At 42.4% G+C, this 24,566-nt stretch overlaps 3 protein-coding genes across 10 annotated transcripts in view; 1 reads left to right on the top strand and 2 right to left on the bottom strand.

Annotated features, from left to right (window-relative positions):
* Nucleotides 1–143: 143 nt before the first annotated feature.
* Nucleotides 144–4,692, top strand: IFT20 (intraflagellar transport 20). 6 transcript variants are annotated; one of them, XR_012648102.1, is made up of 6 exons: nucleotides 144–239; nucleotides 1,726–1,895; nucleotides 2,932–3,017; nucleotides 3,365–3,560; nucleotides 3,917–4,020; nucleotides 4,339–4,363. XR_012648102.1 is itself a non-coding variant. In XM_075013567.1 (5 exons), exons 2-5 carry the CDS (start codon nucleotides 1,769–1,771, stop codon nucleotides 4,418–4,420), a joined length of 399 nt encoding a protein of 132 aa, XP_074869668.1. In that variant the 5' UTR covers nucleotides 144–239; nucleotides 1,726–1,768; the 3' UTR covers nucleotides 4,421–4,691. The 6 variants fall into 6 exon arrangements, 5 of the variants coding, with proteins under 5 accessions (XP_074869668.1, XP_074869673.1, XP_074869671.1 ...); XM_075013567.1 differs by lacking the exon at nucleotides 3,365–3,560 and having other exon boundaries at nucleotides 4,339–4,691; XM_075013572.1 differs by lacking the exon at nucleotides 4,339–4,363 and having other exon boundaries at nucleotides 3,365–3,445; nucleotides 3,917–4,008.
* An 85-nt stretch (nucleotides 4,693–4,777) lies between these two features.
* TMEM97 (transmembrane protein 97) lies at nucleotides 4,778–10,582 on the bottom strand. 2 transcript variants are annotated; one of them, XM_075013566.1, is made up of 4 exons: nucleotides 10,460–10,582; nucleotides 8,182–8,326; nucleotides 7,131–7,383; nucleotides 4,778–5,701 (listed from the first exon to the last, which is right to left on the bottom strand). In XM_075013566.1, the coding sequence occupies exons 1-3, from the start codon at nucleotides 10,580–10,582 to the stop codon at nucleotides 7,133–7,135; spliced, it is 519 nt and encodes a 172-aa protein (XP_074869667.1). In that variant the 3' UTR covers nucleotides 4,778–5,701; nucleotides 7,131–7,132. The 2 variants fall into 2 exon arrangements, with proteins under 2 accessions (XP_074869667.1, XP_074869666.1); XM_075013565.1 differs by having other exon boundaries at nucleotides 4,778–7,383.
* A 3,105-nt stretch (nucleotides 10,583–13,687) lies between these two features.
* NLK (nemo like kinase) overlaps nucleotides 13,688–24,566 on the bottom strand; it is a 131,335-nt gene continuing 120,456 nt past the window's right edge. The window contains exons 8-11 of one of the 2 annotated variants that reach the window (XM_075013874.1): nucleotides 22,361–22,447; nucleotides 19,772–19,970; nucleotides 16,160–16,259; nucleotides 13,688–15,636 (exon numbers count right to left, since the gene is read on the bottom strand). In XM_075013874.1, coding sequence (XP_074869975.1) covers nucleotides 16,162–16,259; nucleotides 19,772–19,970; nucleotides 22,361–22,447 — 384 coding nt within the window. In that variant the 3' untranslated portion in view covers nucleotides 13,688–15,636; nucleotides 16,160–16,161. The remainder of the gene's footprint in view (nucleotides 15,637–16,159; nucleotides 16,260–19,771; nucleotides 19,971–22,360; nucleotides 22,448–24,566) is intronic. The other variant, XM_075013873.1, reaches the window with a different exon arrangement.

Below are 24,566 nucleotides of genomic sequence, written 5' to 3'. Positions count from 1 at the left end.
TCCTCGCCCCCGCCCCCGCCCGGGTGTGCGGCGCGACCGAGAGGCGGTGCTTCGAGGCACCAGCCTTTCCGGGCTGACACCGCTCCCTTGCGGGACTACAGCTCCCATGATGCTTTACTCCCCCCCCCCGTGGAAATGGGACGGTCGGCGGGGGCGATTCCGGGGCTGTCGCCGTGGCAGCCGAAGACCGCAGTGGGGGAGGGGACAGCGGGGCGAGCGGCGGCGGGAGCATCCAGCAGGTAAACAGCGGCCGGGGGCGGGGGCGGTTCCCGGTCACCTGGGTTCTGTCATCGCCGCCCAGCCTTGTCCCCCTCCTCACAGCTGGTGGCGGCCTCGTCTCCGCTTACACACACAGCCCGGTAAGGAGGGGGCCCCATCTTCCCCCCTACACACACAGCCCGGTAAGGAGGGGGCCCCATCTTCCCCCCTACACACACAGCCCGGGCTGGGCCCGTCTTGCGCCCCCCGCCCGCCCTACACACAGTCAGCTGCATAAGAAGCCGCAGGGAGGTGGGGAAGCGACTTCTGCCCTGACGCCGTTGGGAAACTGAGGCACACACCACTCCAGGGCCTGGTCAGCAATAAGGGAGCAGGTCATTGGCAGAGCCGGGGCTGGACGCCAGGGGGCACAACTCTCCGGCGCCCTTGCTGTGGTGCACCTCCCCTGAGGCCCCAGGGGCCGGGAGAGAGAGGGGATCGAGACCCTGCACGAGCCCTCAGGCTTTTCCGACACACTCCCACAGTTACTCTCAAAATGGGTCCTGGGGCTGCCTGTCCCAGTCATTGCACTTCACCTCAGCCTGATGGTGAAGACACTGGCTCCACACGTCATTGGTAGCACGCTTCAAGAATACAGGGGGGAAATGCAGGAAGCCCTTTCTGTAGGCAAGGCCGATTGTTTCTGAGGTTTTCTTCAAGACACCCAGCCCTCTGTGGAAAGGCTCCTGCTGGGGCTGGAGCTCTGCTAGTGGTGAAGGAAGGCTGGATGCCAGAGGGCATGTGGTTGTAGATAGAAAGTGAAGTGAAGTTTGTCCCAGGGAGCATTCGCCATGCAACCCATCCATTACAGCCTTGCTTGGTAACCTTGGGCCAACTCTTCTACTCATAAAGGTGCTAGTGTCCTGACTCCTGCCATGTAGCACCTCAGTTCATCACATACGATCCCAGATTCAGCTTCTTTGTATAAGGTGGAACCAGGACAGATTAAGTCCCAGGGGCTGGGCTCCCAGTCAGGGGAGAGAAACAACTCTAGACATGCATATAGAGCCAGTGCTCAGGCAGCTGTTTCTCATTGCATCATGTTCCAATTGCCCTAACTTCCCCTGCATACAGGCAGCTCTTGCGGCTCACATGACTAGCACCTGTAATTGGTCCTGAGCATGGAGATGGACATCTAACATTTTGTTTTTAAGGTTGTCTCATTCCACTATTGGCTCTGGGGGTGGTCTCGGAGTGTCATTTGAAAACGGCTGAGAAGAGACAACGGAAGTATTTTTAAATGCACCCTTGTTTAAATGGTACAGCTAGTTCTATTGTGACTTAGCCAATCAAGTGTTAGTAATTGCTGCACTTTTTGCTAGTTCTAAAAGACATCTTGAATTTTATTACAATGTCTGTCTGCACTTACATCTCTTGCCACAATCTCCCCCATCTTTTCCCTAATGAGAAACTGTTAATTTAATGCTCTTCTCATGCTGTTCACTCCTCTTCTCTTATGTCTTTTAGTGTGAGCAGGTTATTCTACGTTGTATCCTGAAGCAGGACAGATATGGCCAAAGATGTTCTAGGAGACGCACGTCTTCACTTTGATGAGCTGAATAAACTTCGAATTTTGGACCCTGAGGTTGCACAACAAACAACTGAACTCAAAGAAGAATGCAAAGCTTTTGTGGACAGTAAGTTCTCTATCTGCTCTGCCTTGGTCAAGCTCTCAGCCATACCATCAGGTCTAAATACTGCCTTTGCTGCTGGGTGGTCTTTCATTGTCATTAAGGAGATTGTGCACCTAATAACAACTGGAAATGGTTCGCACTGGCAGCTGGAATTTTGAAACTACCAGCCATCTGCACATAGATCGCCTCAATTAGTTTGGTCTTCCAAGTGCTTGAAAAAAAAGCATCTGGCTCTTTCACAGCTTTCCTGGAGGCTAAGCCAAGCGTCTGCTTTTGTTTTTAGAAGTCTGTATAGTAGCTGATGGTGTTACAATAGCTTGTTACTTCTGGCTTTGCACATCAATGTTTCTCTCTCTCCCCTCCTGCCTGTCACGCCGTTTCCCACCATACACCCCACATTTGGAACCTGATATTAATAGTTTCCCCAACGTACAAGCGTCTGTACAGGCACCCGTGTAGACATACATGCCACAGTCAGCCAACAGGCTTGTTAACAGGGTAAAAACAAGCCTCTGGCCATTTTAGAGCAACTTCATTTTTGTGAATTTCAGCATCTGATCTGTGTTTATTGATTATGGGCTACGGAAAGCTAAGACTTTGATAATTAAAGGTGTGATTGTTGTATCAAATTCCTATCTCCATCACATGTAAAAGAATTTTTCCAAAATAGGAAGGGAGAGGTTTTTGGCAGGTGACTGCGTTTCTTTGAAATGGTTATTTTTGCTACTGGGATGGCTGTGGTACTTTAAGGCACCTATCCCTGTGTAGGCATCTCTTTTTAAATTTAGATCTAAATAAGAACATAGGGAAGGCAGACTAAGATTAGAAGACAAGAACTGAAACTCATCAATGCTTAATGGCCTTTTGCTATATTTTTCTATTCATCTTAAGTTTAAAACTCTTAACATAAACATTCTGAATGCAAGCTATTTAAAATCTGTTAAGCATAACACTTTAAAATCCTCCAATGCAAGGAGAAAAAAAATGAATGTTTGCCATTTTAATGAATACTTTTAAACACCATTTTTTTCCTTTGCAGAAATTGAAGAGTTTCAAAAAATAGTGGGTAGCTTAATAGAACTTGTTGATCAACTAGCAAAAGCAGCTGAAAATGAAAAGATGAAGGTACTGTACATTGAATTATTGTCCTGTGAAGCACTTTGTCCTTTGCAGTACAAAACAGCCCTTGCCTTACCGTCTGTATGAGCAACAATATAACTTATTATTCAATTGATATGAAACAGATTGTTTTAGGGATCTTTTAGGTGGTAGAGAGGGTAACACTGATCTTTGGATTATCATAGTTGTCCCTCAGCAAGGGTTTAAAGGACAACTACTAGCTAGTGGCACACAAAGAAGCAAGTGTCATGTCATTCCCAGGGCTTGTGTTTTCCCAGCTCTACAGCTGATCAGTTATGGTTGCACGTAAATAGCAGATTTCTTCTCTCTAATGAGTATTTTCCTTCCAGCAGTTCAGTGGGGCCAAAATTGAGTGCATGGGACATTAAGCATCAGCTTTTGATGTGCACAGTGGACATCACTGAATACACCCGGTAAAAGGAACAGCTGGTTAAAAAACGAAGAGCTATTCTTTATATACTTCTGAATATCCACCATTGTGATAAGTGTTGTCACATTGCAAAAATACATCACTAGGATCTATTAGAGGTCAGTCCAGAAACAAGCATGAGCATTGGCAGTGACCAAAAACCCCTCAGAATTAATTTATACTAGGAGAAACTTCAGCACTTATGTGCAGTTCTGTGCTTAGCTGTCCCTCCCTTGTCCAATCATCCAGTGGTCAAGTAATATGTCTAGACGTGGCTTTGCCATTGGCACTCCTGTGACCTTGCACAAGTTACTAACTTTGATAAAGTAACAATAGTGAATATTTGAAGGGAAACTCTAGGAAACTTATCTTCCCTGAAGTCTAATTAATAAAACGACTTGGAATGCTGACTTGTTAGAAATGAGTAGGAAAAAAGATAGTGCCGTATTACTAAAACTTAATCTTGGTTCCATAGGCAATTGGTGCCCGAAACTTGCTAAAATCTATAGCAAAACAAAGAGAAGCTCAGGAGCAGCAGCTTCAGGCTTTAATAACGGAGAAGAAAATGCAGTTGGAAAGGTAGGTTAAGATGCTACATGAAGCCAAGACTGATAAAAATGCAAATGGTGCCCAGTTGATTAGCAGAGCGCCCACAGCTAGATTTCATGTCTCTGTTTGTGGTGCACGTTCACACATGCCCCTGTGCACATAAATTATTCCACGCATGGATGGTAATGATTAGTGGGCACTTTGGTTTGAGTTAATATTTTCAAAGGGTAAATAGTAACACAGAAAACATGACTGATTTCATTAGTATCACTAGCTTTGAGGACTAGAAATTCAGTCCCAATATGTAAACTCTCAGTACAGGTTATAACTATTTTTAATTTCTTTCAGATACCGAGTAGAGTATGAGACGCTATGTAAAATAGAAGCTGACCAGAATGAATTCATTGACCAGTTCATTTTTCAGAAATAAAGGATTTACGACCAAAAACAACTCACGTGGCAGACTTGTACCTTTCCAGTATCCTAAGGATTATTAAAATATTCAGTTTTGAATGGTGCAAGAGGGATCAAAGCAGTATGTATAAACTCTGGTGTTTTTAACATTAAAATGGCAAAAAAGAGGATTTTTCTACCACTGTGTAAATAAGAGTTCTAACCGGTTTTTTAAAAAATTGTACGGTCCTCATAATTTGAATTTATTTAATCTTTGAAAACAACGGTTGCTATGTTACATGTTGTCCCCCCAGTTGTTTATCATAATTTCTAAGAAATTAGGAAATAAATTATTGTTTTTAAAAGTTTTTATTTTGATTCTTGTCATGGCTGACAACAATCAGCTAATTTTTATAATGTAATTTTTAAGAGACTGTTTACCTTAGATGTAACTAGTCACTGGTCGTCGCATTAATAGTTTACCAACTACAGATTTTCATGTTTATAGATACAAATCACATTACTAAAAAGCACCAACAGCTTGTTTTTATTTGGATTGATCAGACGAGAACTGCCATCCAGTTACAAAACCCACGCAAATGCAAATGTGACTAACAGAACCCACCAATGGCCATCCAAAATTGGAAGCACGTACATTAGACTTCAAGATGGATTAGGCCTAAGGCAAAAATCTATCCTTACGCACCGACAGGCCGATCTTCAGAACAGCAGTTGGCTGGGAATTAACAGCGGTGAAATCAGCTGCCCATGAATAAGAGACCATCCCAAAGTGTTTATGACATGAGCGAGTGTGAACTATTAACAGGTTTTGACAATGGCTGTCTAAGGTTAGGCTCCCAGATCCACACTTAGACCTCTGAATATGAATGGTCCGATTCTCAGAAGAGCTGAGCACCCACAAATCCCCTTAAATATCAACAGAAGTCGCAGATGCTCAGCCCCTGAAGTAGAAGTCAGGCTGCTTGTTTAAGTGCTCGTAGGTAGAGTTAGTTGTACTCTTAACTGTCGGCTACCAGGCCATGAAACTGTTGGACTTTGTAATTTGGACTATAACACTTAGATAAGTATTTAAACATACTGCCAGCGATGGAATAGTCCTTATCATAAACAATTGGTATTGTCAATTTAGATGCTGATACTCCACCTTTTAGAAGAGATTTGAAACACAGGACCAGGCTGCTTGCCCTTCTATGAGTAACTGAAATGCACTTCATCCCAGATGCGGCTGCAACATACTCCAACGTTTCACGTGACTCAAAGGAGACTGCACTGTCACGCAGGTTTGGCTCATCTGCCCCTGTGTGGATGGAAAGGGAGGGGTGGACAGGCCAAACCTAAGTGCATTGTGACCCCTGCACCACATCACACTATAACAGGTTGAGCTTCTAGTCCAGCACCCTTGCCACCTGACTGGTGCTAAACGAGAACATTTGCTGGCCCATTGGAGGCCAATATTATCTAGCAGCATTATCACCACCTCCCCTACTGACTGGGCTCTTCGAAGACCATTAGGCGTAAATTACAGCTAAACAACAGCACAGAACACTGAGAGCCAGGACTGGGGGCTGTAAACAAACTTTACAGGACCCCGGGAAACTTGGCAACACCCATGAGAAGTGGTTGTCCAGCTAACTAAAATCATGCCAGATTACGGATGTTGCTGGACAAGAGAGTGCTGGGCAAGAGCAGTTCAACCTGTACGAGGTTTGGAGCTCCGCTCAAATGAGAAGGGAGCAGGTCAGGGCAAACTCCCACTTCCCCTCCTCACAATTTGGAAAAGATTTTAAAATCCTTTGGGAAGAGAGGTGCTACACAGGTGCAGGTCACAATCTGACATTCAGAAACCCAGTTCAGAGGCAGGTCTCGAAACACACTCCAGTGATCTAACTTCATAAGCAAAACCAGAGCTAGGACAAGCAAACTCTCTTAAAAAAGGGTCGCGCTGAAGTTCCAGAGGATTTGACAATGATACATATGGGGGTGTTTGAGGCCTTGGCTGCAGCAAGGTGCAAAATCAAGACTACATAATGAAATGGCTAGTGTTTTGGCCAACAAGATCAGACTTACAGCATCTTAAGACGTAACAGCAACTATGTGATTTGGACTAGGACAGCCAGTTATTTGCACATATCTTCAGTTAAGAATCTAATGTACCAGAGTCTGCGCTGAGCAATAGCTAAGCCAACGAGATGGTGCATATGGTTCTGAGGGCAGAACAGACCCGACTTTTACTTCTAATAAAAATAATACCAAGTAAGGCTTCCTCCCTCAATGTCTCTCTACTTCCCCGTAGCTTCTCGTCAATTACGTCCTAACACTGTGTGATTATGCAGCCTTCAGCAGGTCTTATTTGTAAGCAGAAGGGGGAGTCAGGGGTTTCTAACCCGAGTATATTTACCTTGCTCTTTTTAGAAGGAGAGCAGTCAAAAGGGAAGCAAGCACACTGATCTGTTTTCAGTACAGTACATCGAATGCTTCACAGGTGGCTAGCAGTGATGGCAAACACCACTTCACCATCATCAGCAATGTTAGGTCCCTTTAGCCACAGAAACAGGCATAACCTAGGGAGCAGCTACTAAGACCCTTGCTTGGGATGGAGCAATGATTGTCAGCCAATTCAAGCCTTCCACTTAGGATTCCATAGATGAGCACTTATCCTTGCAGGACCTGGAATGAGTAGGTTCAGAGAGCATCTGGGGCTTGGAGTTTAGGCTAGCTTCATTTACCATTATTTCTTTTTCCTTTTCTCCACTGGATTGTACTGGGGACTGTACAGCATGGTGAGCAAGATCAGAAGTGGAATAAGCAGATAGGGCACATAGATGGCTAGCAGAGTCAGGCGTTCCTGCTGTGTCTCAGGACCCGGGTGCTTGGATGCTGAGAAGTCGTGAAACAGGATGTGTGTCAGGATAGGACACAAGGTTGTAGCGACGTGACTGGAGTAGATGATGGCTGGTGTCCGTATCCATTTGCAGCCACCTGTGTTTGAGGCAGAAAAGTATGGACACCATTTGTTTGAAGGTTCCCATTAAGAGGGCAGCAATCAACAGCCTTAGGGTAAATGCATTAAAATACATTGAGGACTCATGAATACAGCTATAAAAAAGTTAGGTATTAGCAGAAAATTAACACAGACCTCAATTGCAAGATGTATATGGTAGCAGGAAAACCAAGCAGATTTTTCAAGTGGAAGAATGGCAGCACAAGGCATGCTAAATGGAAACTCAGAAAGGCGGGAGTCTTAAGACAGCTCAAACTAAGTGGATAAAATAGATTCATCATAAAAAAATAGACACAGGCTTGATTCAAGAATTATATTCTTAGGCCCACCACGAGATATCATGTAGATGACAATTATCGTTACATACATTTTTACAGGGGTTAAATGACTTGCCCAAGGCTACAGGAAAAGTGTGTGGCAGAACTTAACATAACTCCTCCCCATGTCCTAACAGACCTGTTCTCTGCCCACTGGGTTGCATTACCTAGGATTTTTGGTTTCGAATAAATGTCTCTGATGTGGAAAAGAAGTGGATCCTACCAGGCTTGATTCATTAGTGAAAGAATAATTTTTCCTGATTTTTATTTTAACCAAATTTTCCTACAGGCTCTATGCAACATGCCTTGTGGAGGCAAAATGCCTAGGGAAAGGCAGAACTCACACATGGTGTAATCTGTAATGGCTCAAAGTGCAGAACACTTCTTGTACCACATAAAACAAGTGCCTGCAAGGAGATGGCATGCACAATATTATTCTGTCATTCCTTCAGTACCTACCTTTTAGGAAGGCATAGGCTGCAATGGGAAAGAAAGGCATTTGTAAGAAGGCTTCACAATATATAAATGACTTAAACCATGCCGGGGGCTCCAACATCATGGGGTCTTTAAAGGTAACCGCATACCATTTTAACAACTCCATCAGCTAAAAAAAAAAAAAAACCAACAGATTAACACATTCAATGTTCATGAGCATTAGAAACAAGACAGTTGAAATCACGCGTTAGATGGTGTCATTACAGCAAGAGAAACATTGTTCAAGCTGCAGGCTCCTCTTGGTACACAAGGCTGCAGCTACTCATGTTATGCCACGAACACCTCGCCAGGAGTGCAAGGTCTCCTTAAGCATCCATTAAGTTCCCCAGTGTTTGTTCCACACGTTCTCGGGATTTTTTCAGCTTCACATACAGCTGCCTCTTCAGACCTCACCAGCCACAGCCTGCTCCTGAGCTGTCTTTTTCCATGCGGGGAGCAAGACAGGTTTAGTTGTGAGAGGAAAGATCTTTGAATTCCACTCTTCTTGGCCCTGCCGCTGTGAAGACATGTGGAGCCAGATTTACAAAGGTGCAGTGTTCCCTGTAAGCTGAGCACCGGGGCAGCCACCCAGGTGAGATTCAGGGGCCGCGCAGCTGACTAGCAGAGCTTCCACAGCCGACAGCATGTTTCCACTGGTGCTGCACAGCCTCGTATGCCTCGGTGCCGCATAACAAAATGTATTCGGCCCATGGATGGAAAAAACAGGCAGAAGACTGCTGGGCACTCCAAGAGGCAGACAGTGGCAGTCACAAAAGTGAGTATGTTTGAATAGCACCTAGTTCAGTGTCCTGCAGTTCCTAAGCTTGAGGATAACACATAAGAGGAGTTCAAAGCCTGTTTCAGACTTAGATACTTTGTAACTCCCACCTACATCTTTAGGCACCTAAATATCTTTCTCCCTCTGGCCGCCGGGGCCTTCATACAGCCTCATAAAAAACAGTTTTATCCCAGAAACAGAGTCTGAATGAGAGGTTTCATCAGGAGGCCTTTGGTTGAAAGTCCACTGAGATTTCCTAGTTAATTTTTAATTGACAAGTAGTTTCCGATGTCAAGGAGCCCCCTGACTGACCAAGAGAGGCAGAAATCAAATTCTGATCTGTCCTGATCTCATTCAGGTAACACTCAAAACAAACCGCCTGTGCGAATGACCTTGGCTAAAGTTGTTGGGTCTGAAGAAGAGATTTATCGTTTTTCTCTCTTATTGATCAAACCCCAGATACGAAAAGTGAAGGCTATTATAAATAAAACCTCTGCTGGCCATGTGATGCATGATGCGCTCTACAGTTTGGGAACCCATTAGCTCTGTCTGCCTCGCTCACATTCAAGGCCACTGAAAACCAATGTACTGAATTCATGAGGTCAGTGCTTCCGCAGTCACTCCATGAACTCTGCTCCATCTCTCGGTCTCTCTCTCAGACTCCAGGAACATTTTAAGGACAAGTAACACAGGTTGCTTTCCTATAGGGAGAAGAATCTATTCTATCAACCAAACATTCAGGTATTCCTACGCTGGCGGGATAGACCTCTGCAACAGCTTAGCATGCTGGGAAGATAAAAAGAGGAGAGCTTGTTAAGCAGGGAAGTTTCTTGCTTTTGTCTAACTTACTGTGTACACTGAAGAGGCAGAGAAAACCTGCAGAGATTTCATTTGATTCTTTTGTAACCCCAGAGGCACAGAGACCACTGACAAGGGAGAGTGAAGTCTGTGCTCTACAGCCTTAGCGGATGAAAGCTGCAGTTTAGCTCATGCAGTAGAGCACATGGCTTTCGCCCCTAAGGTAGCAGCTTCCTTCCTTCCTGCCAACAATCCATTTGAACAATTTTAGGACCCAGTTATCTTGTGCCCTGTTGAACTACTCACAGTGGAATTTATCCTAGTGACACAAACTAATGAGATTGGCAGAAGGCAGATACATTCTTTGTACACTTAATACTATATAGAAACTAAAGCACTAATGTAAAAAAAATCTCACTCACTCTAGGGCTGTAAAGCAATCGAGTGAGCATGTTATTAATATTAGCATGTCTAGTCATTCACACCGCAGGAGAGCTGGGACTTCTCAAAGATGTGGCAAGATCTGGTTGTTTTTCAAGCTAAAGACCAGGCAAAAAGTCATTGCTGTTCAAACCCTTGCACAGAAATTGACTGTCCCCAAACCCTTGTATCCCACAATCCCTACAGATTTTGCACAGAGCTGCAAACACATACAAATCCCCCCAGAGACTCTTAGCAGCTACTTACACTCTGTGGGTAAATACCAGCACCAGGCACAAGAGGTTGTAGGTCCACCAGTAAAGTGATGGGAATATGAATGAGGAAGTATAGGGCAAAAACCCACTCCAGAAAGCCTGTAACAGCAGCCATCCCTTCCCTGGCGCAGTGCAACAGCAAGGAAATCAGCTTGTAATCGACATGCCACCTTTGTCTTGCTCCCATTGGCTAGCTGCCTCGTAGTAGGCTGGGTTTCCTGCTGGGACAACTCCCAATTTAAAGGGCTACTCACTTCATTGAGGGCAAGACAAGTGCAGTGCCTTCCCTCGAGGAAAAATCTGTACCACAGAAGGGCCATGGACTGGTTTTGTTCTACAGTCTATTTTAAAAACTTAGAAACATTTTCACAGCTTGCATAGGGGGAAAAAGATTTTTTTTGGTTCAATCTTCAGTACTCAGCTTAACAAATTAGATTGTATTCGAGGCATCCTCCAGCAAAGCAACACAGGGTTTCACAGGTTGTCTCTGAAGCAGGCAACAAATGGTCAAAGTAGGTCTATACTTACCAGAAAATCGACTTGGTCAGGGCTGATCTTCAGGGGTTCGATTTCGTGAGCCTAGTGGGGGGATGCATGAAATCAAGCCATCAGGGCTCAACAGTCGACTCTGGTACACCTCGTTCTCATGAGGAATAAGGGAGGTTGATGAGAGAGTTTCTCCTGTTGAACTCCCTCAGGGAGGCTTCCAGGTAAATCGGTCTTAGATATGTCAGTTCCAGCTACGTGATTGTCATAGTTGGAATTGTGTCTCTATGATCGACTTTCAGGCCTAGTGCAGACCTGCCCTCAGAAATATTGTGTGCACATGCACACTATTAGAGATTCCCACAAGCATCAAACTGACTCTGGAAGACAAGACTATTGACTGGCAATGGGATGCTGCAGGTAAGTCACTTACAGGTGCCATTTTCAGAAGCACCCTATAGATAAGAATTCCTGGGTAGCAAGGGAATTTCAAGTTATTTTAAGCAGATGCTCTCATGCTCTTGGCTCCTGTTCATTTACTTCCATTTTTTCAGACCCACTGGTTGAGTCCAGTCACTAAGAAACCACATGCTTAGCTAGTTAACGTACTGCTAGATGAGACTATTCAGCTGTTGGCAAGATCCCAGGAATAAGAGGGGAAGATGTGTCTAAAAGTGCTTTGAACATCTCCACCCTTGGGCTATACAATACTGGGATTTCAGCATTAGTATCAGTGCATTTCCCAGTAGCAGTCTGTGTTCCTGTCTCAAACATGAGGTTGATTTAACCACCTCCCCACTGTTACAGACTGCACTTCTGGGACCTGAGTGGTCCCAAATGAGGGATTTGAGAAACTGGGGAGGTTAATGTCCTCTGGCTGTCCAGCACTCCAGCCTCGCCCTGGCCCCGCACAAGGCTGCTAGGGGATGCCACCTCTGCCCTGCCACCAGTGAGGCTGCTGAGATGCTGGCCCCACCCCCGACCCTTCTGGGGCTGCCAGGATGATGGCTCCAGCTTGTCCACCTGCCTTGGCTCCCTGGTCCAGGAGCATTCCTGTTGAGATATTGCCAGATCAGAGAGCGGCCGTTTTAGGTGGTGCAACCTGCAATAGGTTTATTTCTAAATCACTCAGCCAGTCTTATTCCCTTCCTTAACTGGCAATTGACTATGGCTCAAAACCCAGTTTATGTATCAGATTATTACTGTGCAGTGGTTGCATGCGTTTTCCCTGAGTAGAGGCAGCAAAGCTTTCAAGAACAGAACTAAGGGTATACCTGACTAAGGTATGTTTACACTACCGGGAAGATTGACCCAGTCAGAGTAGATCTTCCGGAGTTCAATTCACATGCCTGGGGGAGATGCACAACATTGATCTGGGGTCAGCAGCCATACAAACCACCTCCTCAGGCAGTGTATTTGTCAACCAGCATCTCTGGTAATAAAAAACAATTTGTTTTAAAAATATTTTCCAGCATTTGCTAATTCTGGACCCTTTATTAGTCCGAAGACTTATAGATCAGTTGTGACTATATTGTTTAATCTGCTGTATGACAGGAATTTATACAGCTTAAAATGCAGTCTCAGAAATTAAAAATTGCTGTGGACAGATAAACTAGATTTTAGCCATACTGAATGCAAAGAGGTACTTCAATAGGACATCACATTTTTAATTAGTATTCCGAGTAAGATGTATGCAGAACAGCTGCATGTGAATTAAAGCTGTGCCTTTTATTCCTAGAATATTTGTCCCATGGATACAGGACCAGACACTGCTCTTGCTGAATTGCAATTGATAAACAGAACCAAGACACTGTGGCTATAGAAACCGTTAACATTGTCACACATTTTAAAGCTCCTGCCCTTGCAGTTGCACACTTGCTCCTCAGGCACCCGTCCCACATTTGGGCCAACAGCTGGGTAGCAACACGATTTTGTTCCTTGTGTGTTTGTTGAGAAAACCTGTGCAGGAAGCTCTGGCAATAAGCGCCAACAGGTTTTGGACTGATGAAGCGTATGGCCATTGCTATTCATAACATTATGAAGTAACTGCTTTGCAAAGCAATGTAATCCGGGAGAGAGCAGCCAGGGAAACAATCTGTTTCATACCTACCTTTAAAATAACCAGACTCCGGAAAGCTGATGTGCTATGTTGACACAGAACTGAGTGTGTAGCACTGGCTAAACAAGAATAGTGCCAGATAAATTAAATGAAACCAGTTTAGTGATATCCATACATAACACAGAGACATTACACCCTAGCAAAGGATGTTGAAATTTTGCTCAGCATCACAATATGAAGAAACTGTGGCAGAGAGGTTAGATGAATATCCTGAAATCACTGGGGAAGTCCATGTCCAAGCTGGGAACAGAACCCAGGCTGTCTGACTACCAGTCTTACATCCAAGCCATGACATCATCCTTCCCCTTCTATATGACTATTATATGACTTGTGGGTTCTAGCAGCTCTAACTACGAAGTCAATTGCTTGATTCTTTGAAAGGTTCCCAACCATGCAGTGTGTGGAACGGTTTCCATTCCGATTTGTGAACCACTGAGTGCTGGGCCATTTACATCAGTTGTTTAGAAAATCCATTATAGCTTTTGCTTTGAAAGAAAGAATGACACGTAAATTGCAAGCAAAGAATAAAAACCAGCCATCCTTGAAGTGCGTAGCTTTAATTCTGCCAATATGTTTAATAAGAACCCAATTTCTTTCTCAGCTTCATCCACGATCAAACGTTGCAATAAGTTTCTGAACATTGCTCACATAACTCAGGGCTTCATAAAAATTAGATAAATCATCTAAATCATCCCCTCCAAATCAAGATGTTTTAATGTTGTCTCACTTTAAACCACTTCAGAGAGCATTAGATCTAGTTTAGAATCATTGACAATGATTAGAAGTAGAATCATTAGAATCATTTTTGGGGGGTGTGTTATGAGTCAGAAAATGAAAAGATAAACACCATTTTTTTTTCAAATGTCACATTTAATGTTTTCACCACTGTACTTCAAATCTACATTTTACAAAGTGACCAGCAAGTGTGCCACATTAACTGACCAACCTCTGAGATTTTACCTTTCATACCAGTGTCTTCTTGGGCTCTTTTAATTAAACACGTTTCTCATTCAAGTGAATTGAAATGTTGCAGTTGGTTTTATTCTCAAGAGCCTCATAAAAACAAAGATATTGCACCATCTTTGTTTAGTAATTCAATGTTTGTCTCTTTCACAGCAAATAATTACTTCATTGAAGTTAAAACTTCCAAACATAACTTACTAATAGTCTCCAATTTCAGCTCAGATCACTCTTGTTGAAAATACTCTGCTAAATACAGATAACTTACAATAACTTTAACAGTTAATTGTCCATAACAAACACCAAGGTTTTTCCCCAGACCAATGCTCAAAATTTAAGACCATCCATTAGTATTTCTTTGTACAGGTGAAAAACAGTCTTCAATTTTCTTGTCTTGTTTTAAATATAAAAGTTGGAAGGGACATTCAAGTTTCAAGTCTCCACACTGAACTTAAAAAAAAATAATAATCATGTGGAGGTAAACAAACCAAGTTGTATACTCCAGGAGGTAGAGGCCTTCAATTTGTGTTCATATATACATATGCACAGAATAATTCAGTGTTCCAACAGAAAAAAGAATTAGCCAAAAGAAATAAAAGTTATTTACTACTGTGACATTTCAAGACTTCCACAGCTTTGCCTAAAGACACAAACACAATTAACATAATTCCCTAGGTGCTGTTTTTTTTTCCTTTTCTTTTCTTTCTCTCTTTTTATTCTCAACTGTCCAGTGCAGGAAAAAGTTCTCACAAAATTTCACAGACCTAAAATGTGCAAGCTAGTTTCTCTCTATACAGCAATGATGTCAGGGTTCTTTGAAATTAGCCCATAAATGGAATTATTTACACACATTGAAGATGCATGCTTGGGGGGTTTTATGTAAGAAAGAGCAGAAAAACTTCTAATAAAAATAGATTAAATATATATATATATATTTATACTGGGTAAGGAAACAGAAGTTTATTCTCTCCTAGTCACAAACTCATTCTCTCTACTCACAACATTTGATTTTAGAACAGCACACATCACCATCACAACTCTAGTGAGAAGCTATTTATAGGATTTGACCATCAGGTGACATGTCCATTCGTAGTCTGGTCAATGTCATCTGATGTGACTTCATGATTGGTCGCAATCAACTTCTCTGTATTCCTTAGTTTTAGAAAAACCCAAATCTTCAGGAATGGCTCAATAGCAAAATGTCTACTCTTTTTACAATCTCACTTCAATTAAAACAAAACAAAACATAACTTCCCAAATTTGGTTCAATTCTCTATTTGTTCTGAGCTGAGCCATCACAGCTGCACCAGAATTGCTAAAACATGTGCAACTCTGGGTAAAATATTTTCTTCTAAAAGCACAACCACTTTACAAGATTAAAAGTCTAGTACATCTCTAAATATTATTCGTATCATACAAGTAGTGGTTGTTAATTTAAAACTTCATTAGTAAAATTACAGTACAAGCATGATTAAACCTCCAGAATTGCAAATCCCAGACTCCAGTGGAAAGCTACATTACATCTTCAGTAGTATATCATCTTCCACTTTTATTCCCAAACCAGTGGAGATGGCGGCATTTCAGAGGGCTGAGCAACAGTGGAACTAGCATACAACAAAAACAGAAAATCAGTGTTCATTAGCAACGGGTAACAGACAATCAGCACTAGAAAATTTCAAGTTTGAGTGGTAAAACCAACCTTTACCTCAAACTCAGATCAATAATCCTTTGTACTAAAATATGGAAACACAATTTTGTCCTTATCCTTAGTTGCCCTTTTTTTTTTTTCTTTTTTTTTTTTTTAAAAGTTTGTCATCGTTTCATTTGATTTTGAAATCAGAATCTCTCTTGAGAAATCTCTCAGTTTTAAAATATACATGCTGACACACTCATCTGTTCACAGACAGATGATTGCTTGAATGTTCCACAGATTTTACTGAATTTCAACATCACCTAAACACAAGTACTTTCACTTTTAATCATGTATGCTTACACTACTCTTGGCAGAGGGCAGTTACATGGAAAAGTTTCTCCACTCCCCTTAATTAAAATTTTAAAACATTTCAAATGAATCACAAAAGCTGTACAACTAAGAAATGTGAATTAGTATCAGATGTGATTACATACAGTTACCTAATAAAGCTCTTAAAAGCAGCAGACTGAGGGTTGATGCAGAGAGGTACTCTGTTTCCTTTCTGCTGTTCCAAAATGAACTGATGAATTATTTCTGCACAAGAAACAATTGATACCATTAGGTTAGCACACTTTGCTTTGATTAGACGCAATGCAGAGAGGAAGCAAACATGGTTTTCTTTGGTGAGAGTACATGCAATAAGACTGCTGGGGACGAGAGTGGATAATACGCCACCCCTATTCCCTACTAAAACACTAACTGATCAAAGGCGATAGAGTGAATATGAAAATTTAAGGGCAATTTCTTGAAGTTCAGAAAACTCTCAATAATGAGAACTGGAGCTGCATGCATGGAGAATACAACCCTAACATCTACTACATTATTAGTATATACAAGAGCTGAAAAAAGGAACTTCTGCATCTAGATTCATTGATCAGTCCACGCTGGTACTTAAATACACTGCAACTGCAGCTATTAAATTAACGGAACAAGCCCTTAGCACTATTTGGCAAGGTGAAAACAAATTCTCACAGAGCAAGGAGAACTCTGGCTGCAGAGATTACCTGCCTGGGCCTCTCCTTATGACGGTGGAAAACTGTCAACTGGAAAAGGTAGAAACAGGGCAGGAATGATGTCTTCTAGGAGAAGACTCTGGTATGGACAGCAGGCAAGGGTTTGTACTGTTGTCAGTAATCCCTGATGGGCTGGTCTACACTTGCCCTCAACTTCGAAGGGGGCATGGTAGTCAGGGGAGGGGAAGGGAGATTACTAAAGAAGTGTTGCTGTGAATATGCAGCACTTCATTAGGCTAATTCTCCCCCCGCAGCAACTTTGAAGCGCCAAACTTCGAAGCGCCAGCCTGCGTGTAGCTGCAGACATTTCAAAGTGCCCACGCTACTTTTAAGTGTCTTTACTCCTCAAAATTTCGGGGAGTAAAGGCACTTCAAAAGTAGTGCAGGGGGGAGAATTAGCCCAGTGAAGTGCTGCATATTCACTGCAGCACTTCATTAGTAATCTCCCATCACCCTGATTACCATGCCCCCTTCGAAGTTGGGGGCAAGTGTAGATCCACCCGATGAAAGCTTTCAGAACAATCCACTGACCCGTTTCATTCTGTACCTGAACAGGCAATGGCAATACAATGGTTGGTGCCAATAGTGGTATTCCATCTTTGATGTGAACGCTTGCAGGAGATACCAATTACTAGATTACTGAGACAAGGTGAGTGAAGTTGTATATCTTTTACTAGACGAGTTTCTGTTGATGAAAGAAACAAGCCACGCGCTCGAAAGCTTGTCTTTTACAAAAGCTTGTCTTTTACCAACAGAGACTACCTCACCGACTTTGTCTTTCTAATATCCTGGGACCAACGTGGCATAACACTGCAAACATACTAGATGACAGGGCCATTAATGTTGGCAAGATGCTGAGGCTCTCTCGCATCACTGGCTTGACAGATTTATATAGCAGCATCTGACATTCCACATGTGGCCCTGCCACAAGAAATCCTGTGCACAGGTAGTATGTTGCAAAGTGAAAGGGGGAATGTTTTAGCAAAAGGAGTTTTGGGGTTTTTTTAAACACAAAGGTACTAGCCAGGAGTTACACTGCTACTCAGTGGCTACTGCTTCATCAGATATGAGAGGAATCTGCCATCCCCATCGATGAAGGGTCTCTTCCAGGCCCAAATCTGTATGCACAACTTCCTTGAGAGGAGGAGGAGGGAAGTTACATGGCCTATAATAGAATCAATATTTCTTCCTGTCTTGCCTATCTACAGCAGTTTGTGAATGCAGATTTCATATGTATCAATGAATTGCTTTAAAGAGCACAGCGATTGGGTCTGACTTTTTTTTCTTAAAATCAGGGTACGAGACAGGCTCTGCCATCGCATGCCACAACAGACATGGAAGATAGGAAAAAGAATGCCTACTCCAAGAGTTATTTTGCATGGGCCCTGGGAGTCTGTACCAAGACGATGAGACTCTTCAGGCACTCTTTTAATTTTTGAACAGACTAGCATTACTCAATTAGGACTAGTACACAGTGGTCTGTCTTTGTGAAATGTACAACCTGACATTGCTCACACTGTAGCGCCAAAATGAGCACTGAATTAATTTATTCCCTAGTTAATAAAAAATAATGCTCGTAAAAATCCTGAATAAAAATCAGCCTTGGAAACCCTCGCCCCTTCTATACATATAAAGTAGGATATTAGCATATACCTCTCCACTGAGGCATTAAAATACAAATTTAAATTAAATTAAAATTAGACACAGATTGTTCTTTTGGCATATACATAGAAGCAATTTTTTAAAATCAACATTTTAATTGAAATTTTCTCATTTTAGTATTTCAAGAGCCCAGTCTAACCCTTTCGGCCAGGATTTTTCTAATTTTGGTAGCATTTTGGTAATGAAATTGAGAAGTGAGGGACAGTTCTGTCTAGCTTGATTTTTTTGTTGTGCATAAGATTACGTAAAGCACAGTACATCACTGAAAAGGCTTAGCTGGTGAGGTGAAAATACAGGTCAAGTTTTATAAACTTGCAGGCATTAAAACTGAAAATTTCAGACACATGGGTACCCAACAGGGCAGATAACTAAGGTGTTATCACAGTATTATGGTCCTTTTTGTGAGTGAGAGACAGAAAGAGAGAAGAGGGAAATGAACCTGTCCTAAGTGATTATTCTTGAACCGTTTGCTACTTATGAATGAAGAGAAATATGCACCGCCTCAGAAAGGCATATTATTCCATCTGTACTTAGCCTGAAAGAAATGTACAAAGAATAACCTGTAAAACTGAATCCCTGCTCATGCTCTTTTCCTCCTTTGTTCTCATGCAGTCTCCCAAGCAATGATATACTGCTGGGTCACGTTTCAAAAAACCAACATTTATATTCTGGTTTGCACAGAACAATCTCCCATGTTTAGTAACTTTCCACAGCAGTAGTTCTTGCTTTCAGGCACCAAAACAGATTTTGCTCATGATGGCAAGTCAAGACTCAGAGCGTGCCCCTCGTATGAATGCCAGATTCATGGCATGGCACCAGCAAAAGAGCTTATGATGGAAGCTGCTTTTAAGGCATGAGGCATGCCAGTACCAGTGTGAACAGAAAATGACAGAATTTAGTGGGAATACTATGAAACTACCTCAACTTCTTAAATAAACCCGTTTGTTCATGAAGGCTGACACTTCTGTGGGGCATAGCCTTTGCAAGCCACACTTTTCCTTACAATGGCTGTGGGTGTTTATTTTTGTTGTTGTGTGTTTTTTGTTTTGTTTGTTTTTAAGAATTCCCCATTAAAATACTTTTCCCATCACACCATTCCCCAATATGGATTTTAAGCTCAAGAGAAGATATAGACAGGACAGAAGTCAATATGCCAAGTATTTTAGGGCATTCTCTCTGTCAATATAGTAAGAAAATAAAGTTATTTGCTAGAGAAACTGCAAATCCACTGCCAATAACAGGAAATCTCCTGTTGGTCAGGGAGGTGGGTTCACTATCCAGAACAGGGATGCCTGATTCCAGCAATGCACTGCCCAGAATAAGACAGAGAACTACAAAATCTAACCATGAAGAGTGCACGATGCTGCTCACCTTTCACCTGACGAACAGAACTGAGGTTCTTTTCAAAAGTGTCATCAAATTTGGGATTTGTGATGGGTTCAAAGTCACTGGTGTAAACTCGTCCAGTAGAGGTGGAAAAACAACATTTACACATACACGTGTGATATCGCAATCGCCCTTCATCAAGGTATGGATGAGCTAAGGCATCCTTAGCGGATATTCTTTTGGACTGAAACATTAAATTAAAAACCAGTCAGTGTATTTGTAATGGAAAGTATTTTCAATACCTCATTTTGCACATTTTGCCACAAATTCACCTCAAATATTTTCTCAATCCCACATTAAGTATATTTAAGAAGCTACTTTGTATTTCTATTTCTAATTATGCCACTAGGTGGAGTATCTTACTTAAAAAAAAAACAACTGGTATAGACAGATACACATACATATGCACATCTCACAGAATTGGAAGGGACCTCAAGAGGTCGAGTCCAGTCTCCTGCCCTCTCACCAGGACCAAGCGCCATCCCTGACAATTTTTTTTTTTTCAATCTATTAGCCCCAGACCCCTAAATGGCCTCCTCAAGGATTGAACACACAACCCTGGGTTTAGCAAGTTTAATGCTTAAACCACTGACTCTGTATCAAGTATATTAGCCTTCTTATGCAGCAGCCAGCATAAGAAAATTATGCTATAAAAAGCTCTTCTGAAATACATATCACAATAATTACTGTTTACATTTAAATTCATTACAGTAAGTGCTACAGTAACAAAAATGTTCCAATACTTTTAATAGCAGCAAAGGATCTGTTGTGCTAATACAGGCATCTAGTCATCAAATCATTTCATCATATGGCTAAGTTTAAACCCTACATAGGAGAGCATATAAGTATGTATAAAAAGCTAAGTATATGCTGATAACTCATTAAAGGAAGTACAGTAAAGTGGCTAGGATGACCTAGACGTTAGAGCAGTGGACTTTGATTATGCAATCTGCATTTCATTTCAAACTTGTTGAGACTAGCTGTTGTATGAGCAAGCAAGCCATCTAATCATTCCACATCTCTGATTCCCCACCTCTGTAAAATAAGGAGTAACTCCCACTTTTGTACAATGCTTTGAGATCTTTTGCTGAAAGCTGCTATTGCAAAGCATAATTAAATTCTCACCTTGCAGATGAGTGAGAACAGCAGAAAGGTTAAGTGGCTCACTCAAAATTACTGAGCAAGTCAGTGGCAAAGCTAAAAATAGAACTCAAGCATCCTGGCAACCTATTTTAGCCACTAGACTGCACGGTTTCCTCTCTTGAAATATCAACATATGTGGCACCCGGTTTTAGAGCTGCTGGATAGATTTTCGAAGTAGCTGAGCAATCACAGCTTCCACTGACTTCCATGTGATTTTGGCGTGCCAGTGCTTTTGGAATCAGGCCATATGCAAATAAGTTACTATTAAACATTTGATTTGTTTGTCTTGACGTTCCCTGTTTGTTTGCTAAAAGCTTTTACGGGATTTTCTGTTGAAAGTAAAAACAGCTCCTTCTGAGCACTCTGATGATCAGTTGCTGGCTTCCTGCTACTCAGCAGAGTCATTGCTTGCTTGTCTTGTCTTATTCACATGCAATATTATAGATTGTCCTCTTGAGGTGCAAGCGCTAACATGCCATAAGCTGGACCTCTCTAGTCCAAACTTACGTCGCCTGGCAACATCTGTGGTCCAGTTCCAACTGGAGCACTCCCACCCTTCCAGAGCTTCTGGAGAGCAGCAAATAGTTCATTTGTGGCACTTAAGCTCAAGGGAAGACACTTGGCAGAAGAGGCAGGGTGTGTGCAGAGGCCTGTGGCCGGGGGTCAGGAGCCAGCGGCCACAGGACTCAGTGCGTTCCCTTGTGTATCCAGAGCCACCCCGCCTTTTCTCCTGAGTGCCCATTCCTTCCTCAATGACAGCCCCTCTGCTGCTGCTGGAATGGGCCCTGCAGCCAGCAGCAGCAGAGGTGCTAGCACTGACCTCCCTTGGCCCAGGAAATTCCCTGGTTTGGGACCAGTGAGGTCCTAAGAGCGCCAGACTTGGGAGGTCCAACCTGTACAAATTCAGATGTCAATTTTTTTAAAGTGACGAAGTTGCAAAGTAAGCCCGGGAGCTGAAGTCCACAGCAGTGCAGGCTTGATCCCCATTAGAAAGACAGGTGCAAGCCAAAAAATCCCCTCTGTTATGGTGGGCATAATATGGCAGGAAATTTTCATGTTACACGATTGTGCGTGCCTACGCATCACTGATCAGAATTAAACCAAAGTAGCTAACATTCTGCTACCTACACCTAACTAAACTAGAGAGAAAATGGCATGATTCACAAACACCCTCAGATGCCACATTTCCAAACCTCCTCTCTTTAAAAAGGAGCCTATTATTTATAGGTGAACTGCAGATTGTATAGGGTACTCCATGCCCACAGGACCACTTATCGGGACTTTGCCAAACAGAAGGCACAAAAAAAGCTGGTACTGAAGAAACCCAAGGAAAATTAAACAACCCTTTACCACAGTGTTCATCTATGCAGAACAGAGCAAGGTAGGTCATTTTAAATTGTGCGTAACAAATAAAAAAATAAAAATACTTACTGGATCAAAGACCAACATCCTGCAAAGGAGATGAACTGCTTCATGTGTAGCTTGGCTGGAAAGCGTATATAGGACAGGAAGGGATGGCTGTAAGAGGGAGGAAAAATATTCATCCAACTCATGTCATATCAATCCTGTATAATACAACAGTGCAAAAAAGTGCTTATTACGGCAATTACCAAGGATACACATTTTGCTGAAAGGGAAACACACTTTGTTTGCCACCTATAATGGAGAGCAAATATTTTATAATGGCTCTTCAATCTACTGGACAACGATGTAACAAGATCCAATGGCTAGAGAGAAAGGAGGTAAATTGTGTGAAAATAAGGTGCCAATTTTTAACAGGGAGGGTAATTCATCACTGGAATGCTTTAATGAGGATCATGGTAGGTTCATCACTGGAGAAAAATCAAGATTGGATTTTTTTTAAAAAAGAAATATATGCTCTTATTTCAAAAGGAATTATGTGGGGAAATTCTACAACCCATGCAATACATATCAGACTGGATAACGACAATGGTCCCTTCTTGGACTTGATGAACCTCAACTATGAATATCCCTGCTAGGGCTGCACTCAGCAAATCTGAATGTGAGAGAATCAATTATTTGTCTGCACTAAACGTTTTAGACTGAGTTGCAATGATATTTCAAATTTCCCTCATATACACTTATCTAGTGGTGGCCATTCCAAAGTCAACTGTTTAATCACACAAAATGAATAGCATTGCCTTGTATTTAATATTTTAACTACATGAGATATCTGAACTACCACCAGTGTTCCCTGTGAACTGAGCACGTGTACTGCTGCCCTGGAGAGATTTAGATGCCACTTAGCTAATTAGCAGAGCGCCCAAAGCCACCCACAGTGGGCAGCCTGTGTTTCTATGTGTTGTGCACAGCCACACATGCCTTGGTGCACATAGCAAAATTTATTCCATCCATGGGTGGAAAAAACTAGAGGGAACGCTTGATACCACCTTGTAGCAACTATTAGTACATGCTGATTTTTGAAGGACCACCCTGGCACATTTTGCTGAAAGATTTTGAGTTGTTCCTAATGGCCTTTTGCAGTACCACTACTACTAGGAAACTCTGTGAGGCTTTTCTTTTAAATGGGTTATCTGACAAATAGAGTCTATACCACACGATCCAAATAGCCTGTGGGACAGGGATTTCATGAGAAGAATCAGGAATTTGGCAAAATGAGACGGCTGGAGCCTTTCAGCAGCAGCATGAACACTCTGTTCTCTGTCCTCCTCTGTCCCACTCCCGCGCTTTCAAAACAGTGGGACTGCAGAGTTCTCCCTGCACTGAAGCAAGGCTGGTAACACCTGATACATGCAGATGCAAGATGCAGGGCAGAGGAGAGACTTCCAGCCAAGACTCTGCTCTGCCCTGCTGGAACCACAGCTTCCTGCATGAAAGGACTGGGTGTCAAGTCTTCTGGCAGCAAAGGGAACCCTCTGCAGCAACATTGACACAGCCCAGCTTACTCACTCCTCAGTGCCTGGGAATCAGAAAGCCATTCTGATAACATGGTGTTCGGATAAACAGGAGAATACTGATAGTGTGTGTACACATACACACTCTGGGGGGGGGGCAGAGATTTGGATTTGTGGTTCACTCTGCACTTGATTATTGCACTCATAACAACTGTTTACTCCCACTAGCCAAATATGTTTAGTCACTTCAGAGTGTCAGTACCTACGCACAACACTAACTTCAGAATCTTAAAAGCAAGATGTCTGTGTAAGATCAGAAGCAGCTTAATGCACTTAGTCCCATTTGACTGTATCAAACACTTTTACCTTCTATTGCAATAAAATACTTAACAAACTTATCTGGAAATTAAGAAACTGAAGGCTGGTACACTGCATTAAGACATGAAACTTCCCTGGAGATAAATATTCATCTTGTTCTGTATGAAAAGCATGCCTTGCTGTCTTAGTGATTCTCCCTGGCCAGGCTGGGAAAGAAGCAGGGGGAAGCCCCAAACAGGAGAATGGCCTCCCAGTCCTTCACTTACTGTACTTAAACAGCTAAATCTATTTACAACTATTTTAATGGCTAGAGATATAAAAGAAAGAGCTTCAAGGCCACTGGAATGTTTTGTCTCAGACCACACACAGGTCAGAAGGAACTGGAAAGGCACGCAGGCCACGCCACCCCTGAAACCTTGAGTTTAGAGCACGAGGAGGGAAAC

The sequence above is a fragment of the Carettochelys insculpta genome, chromosome 19 (assembly GCF_033958435.1).
Source record: "Carettochelys insculpta isolate YL-2023 chromosome 19, ASM3395843v1, whole genome shotgun sequence".
NCBI lineage: Eukaryota > Metazoa > Chordata > Testudines > Carettochelyidae > Carettochelys > Carettochelys insculpta.
This window is presented reverse-complemented; position numbering and strand designations above follow the sequence as displayed.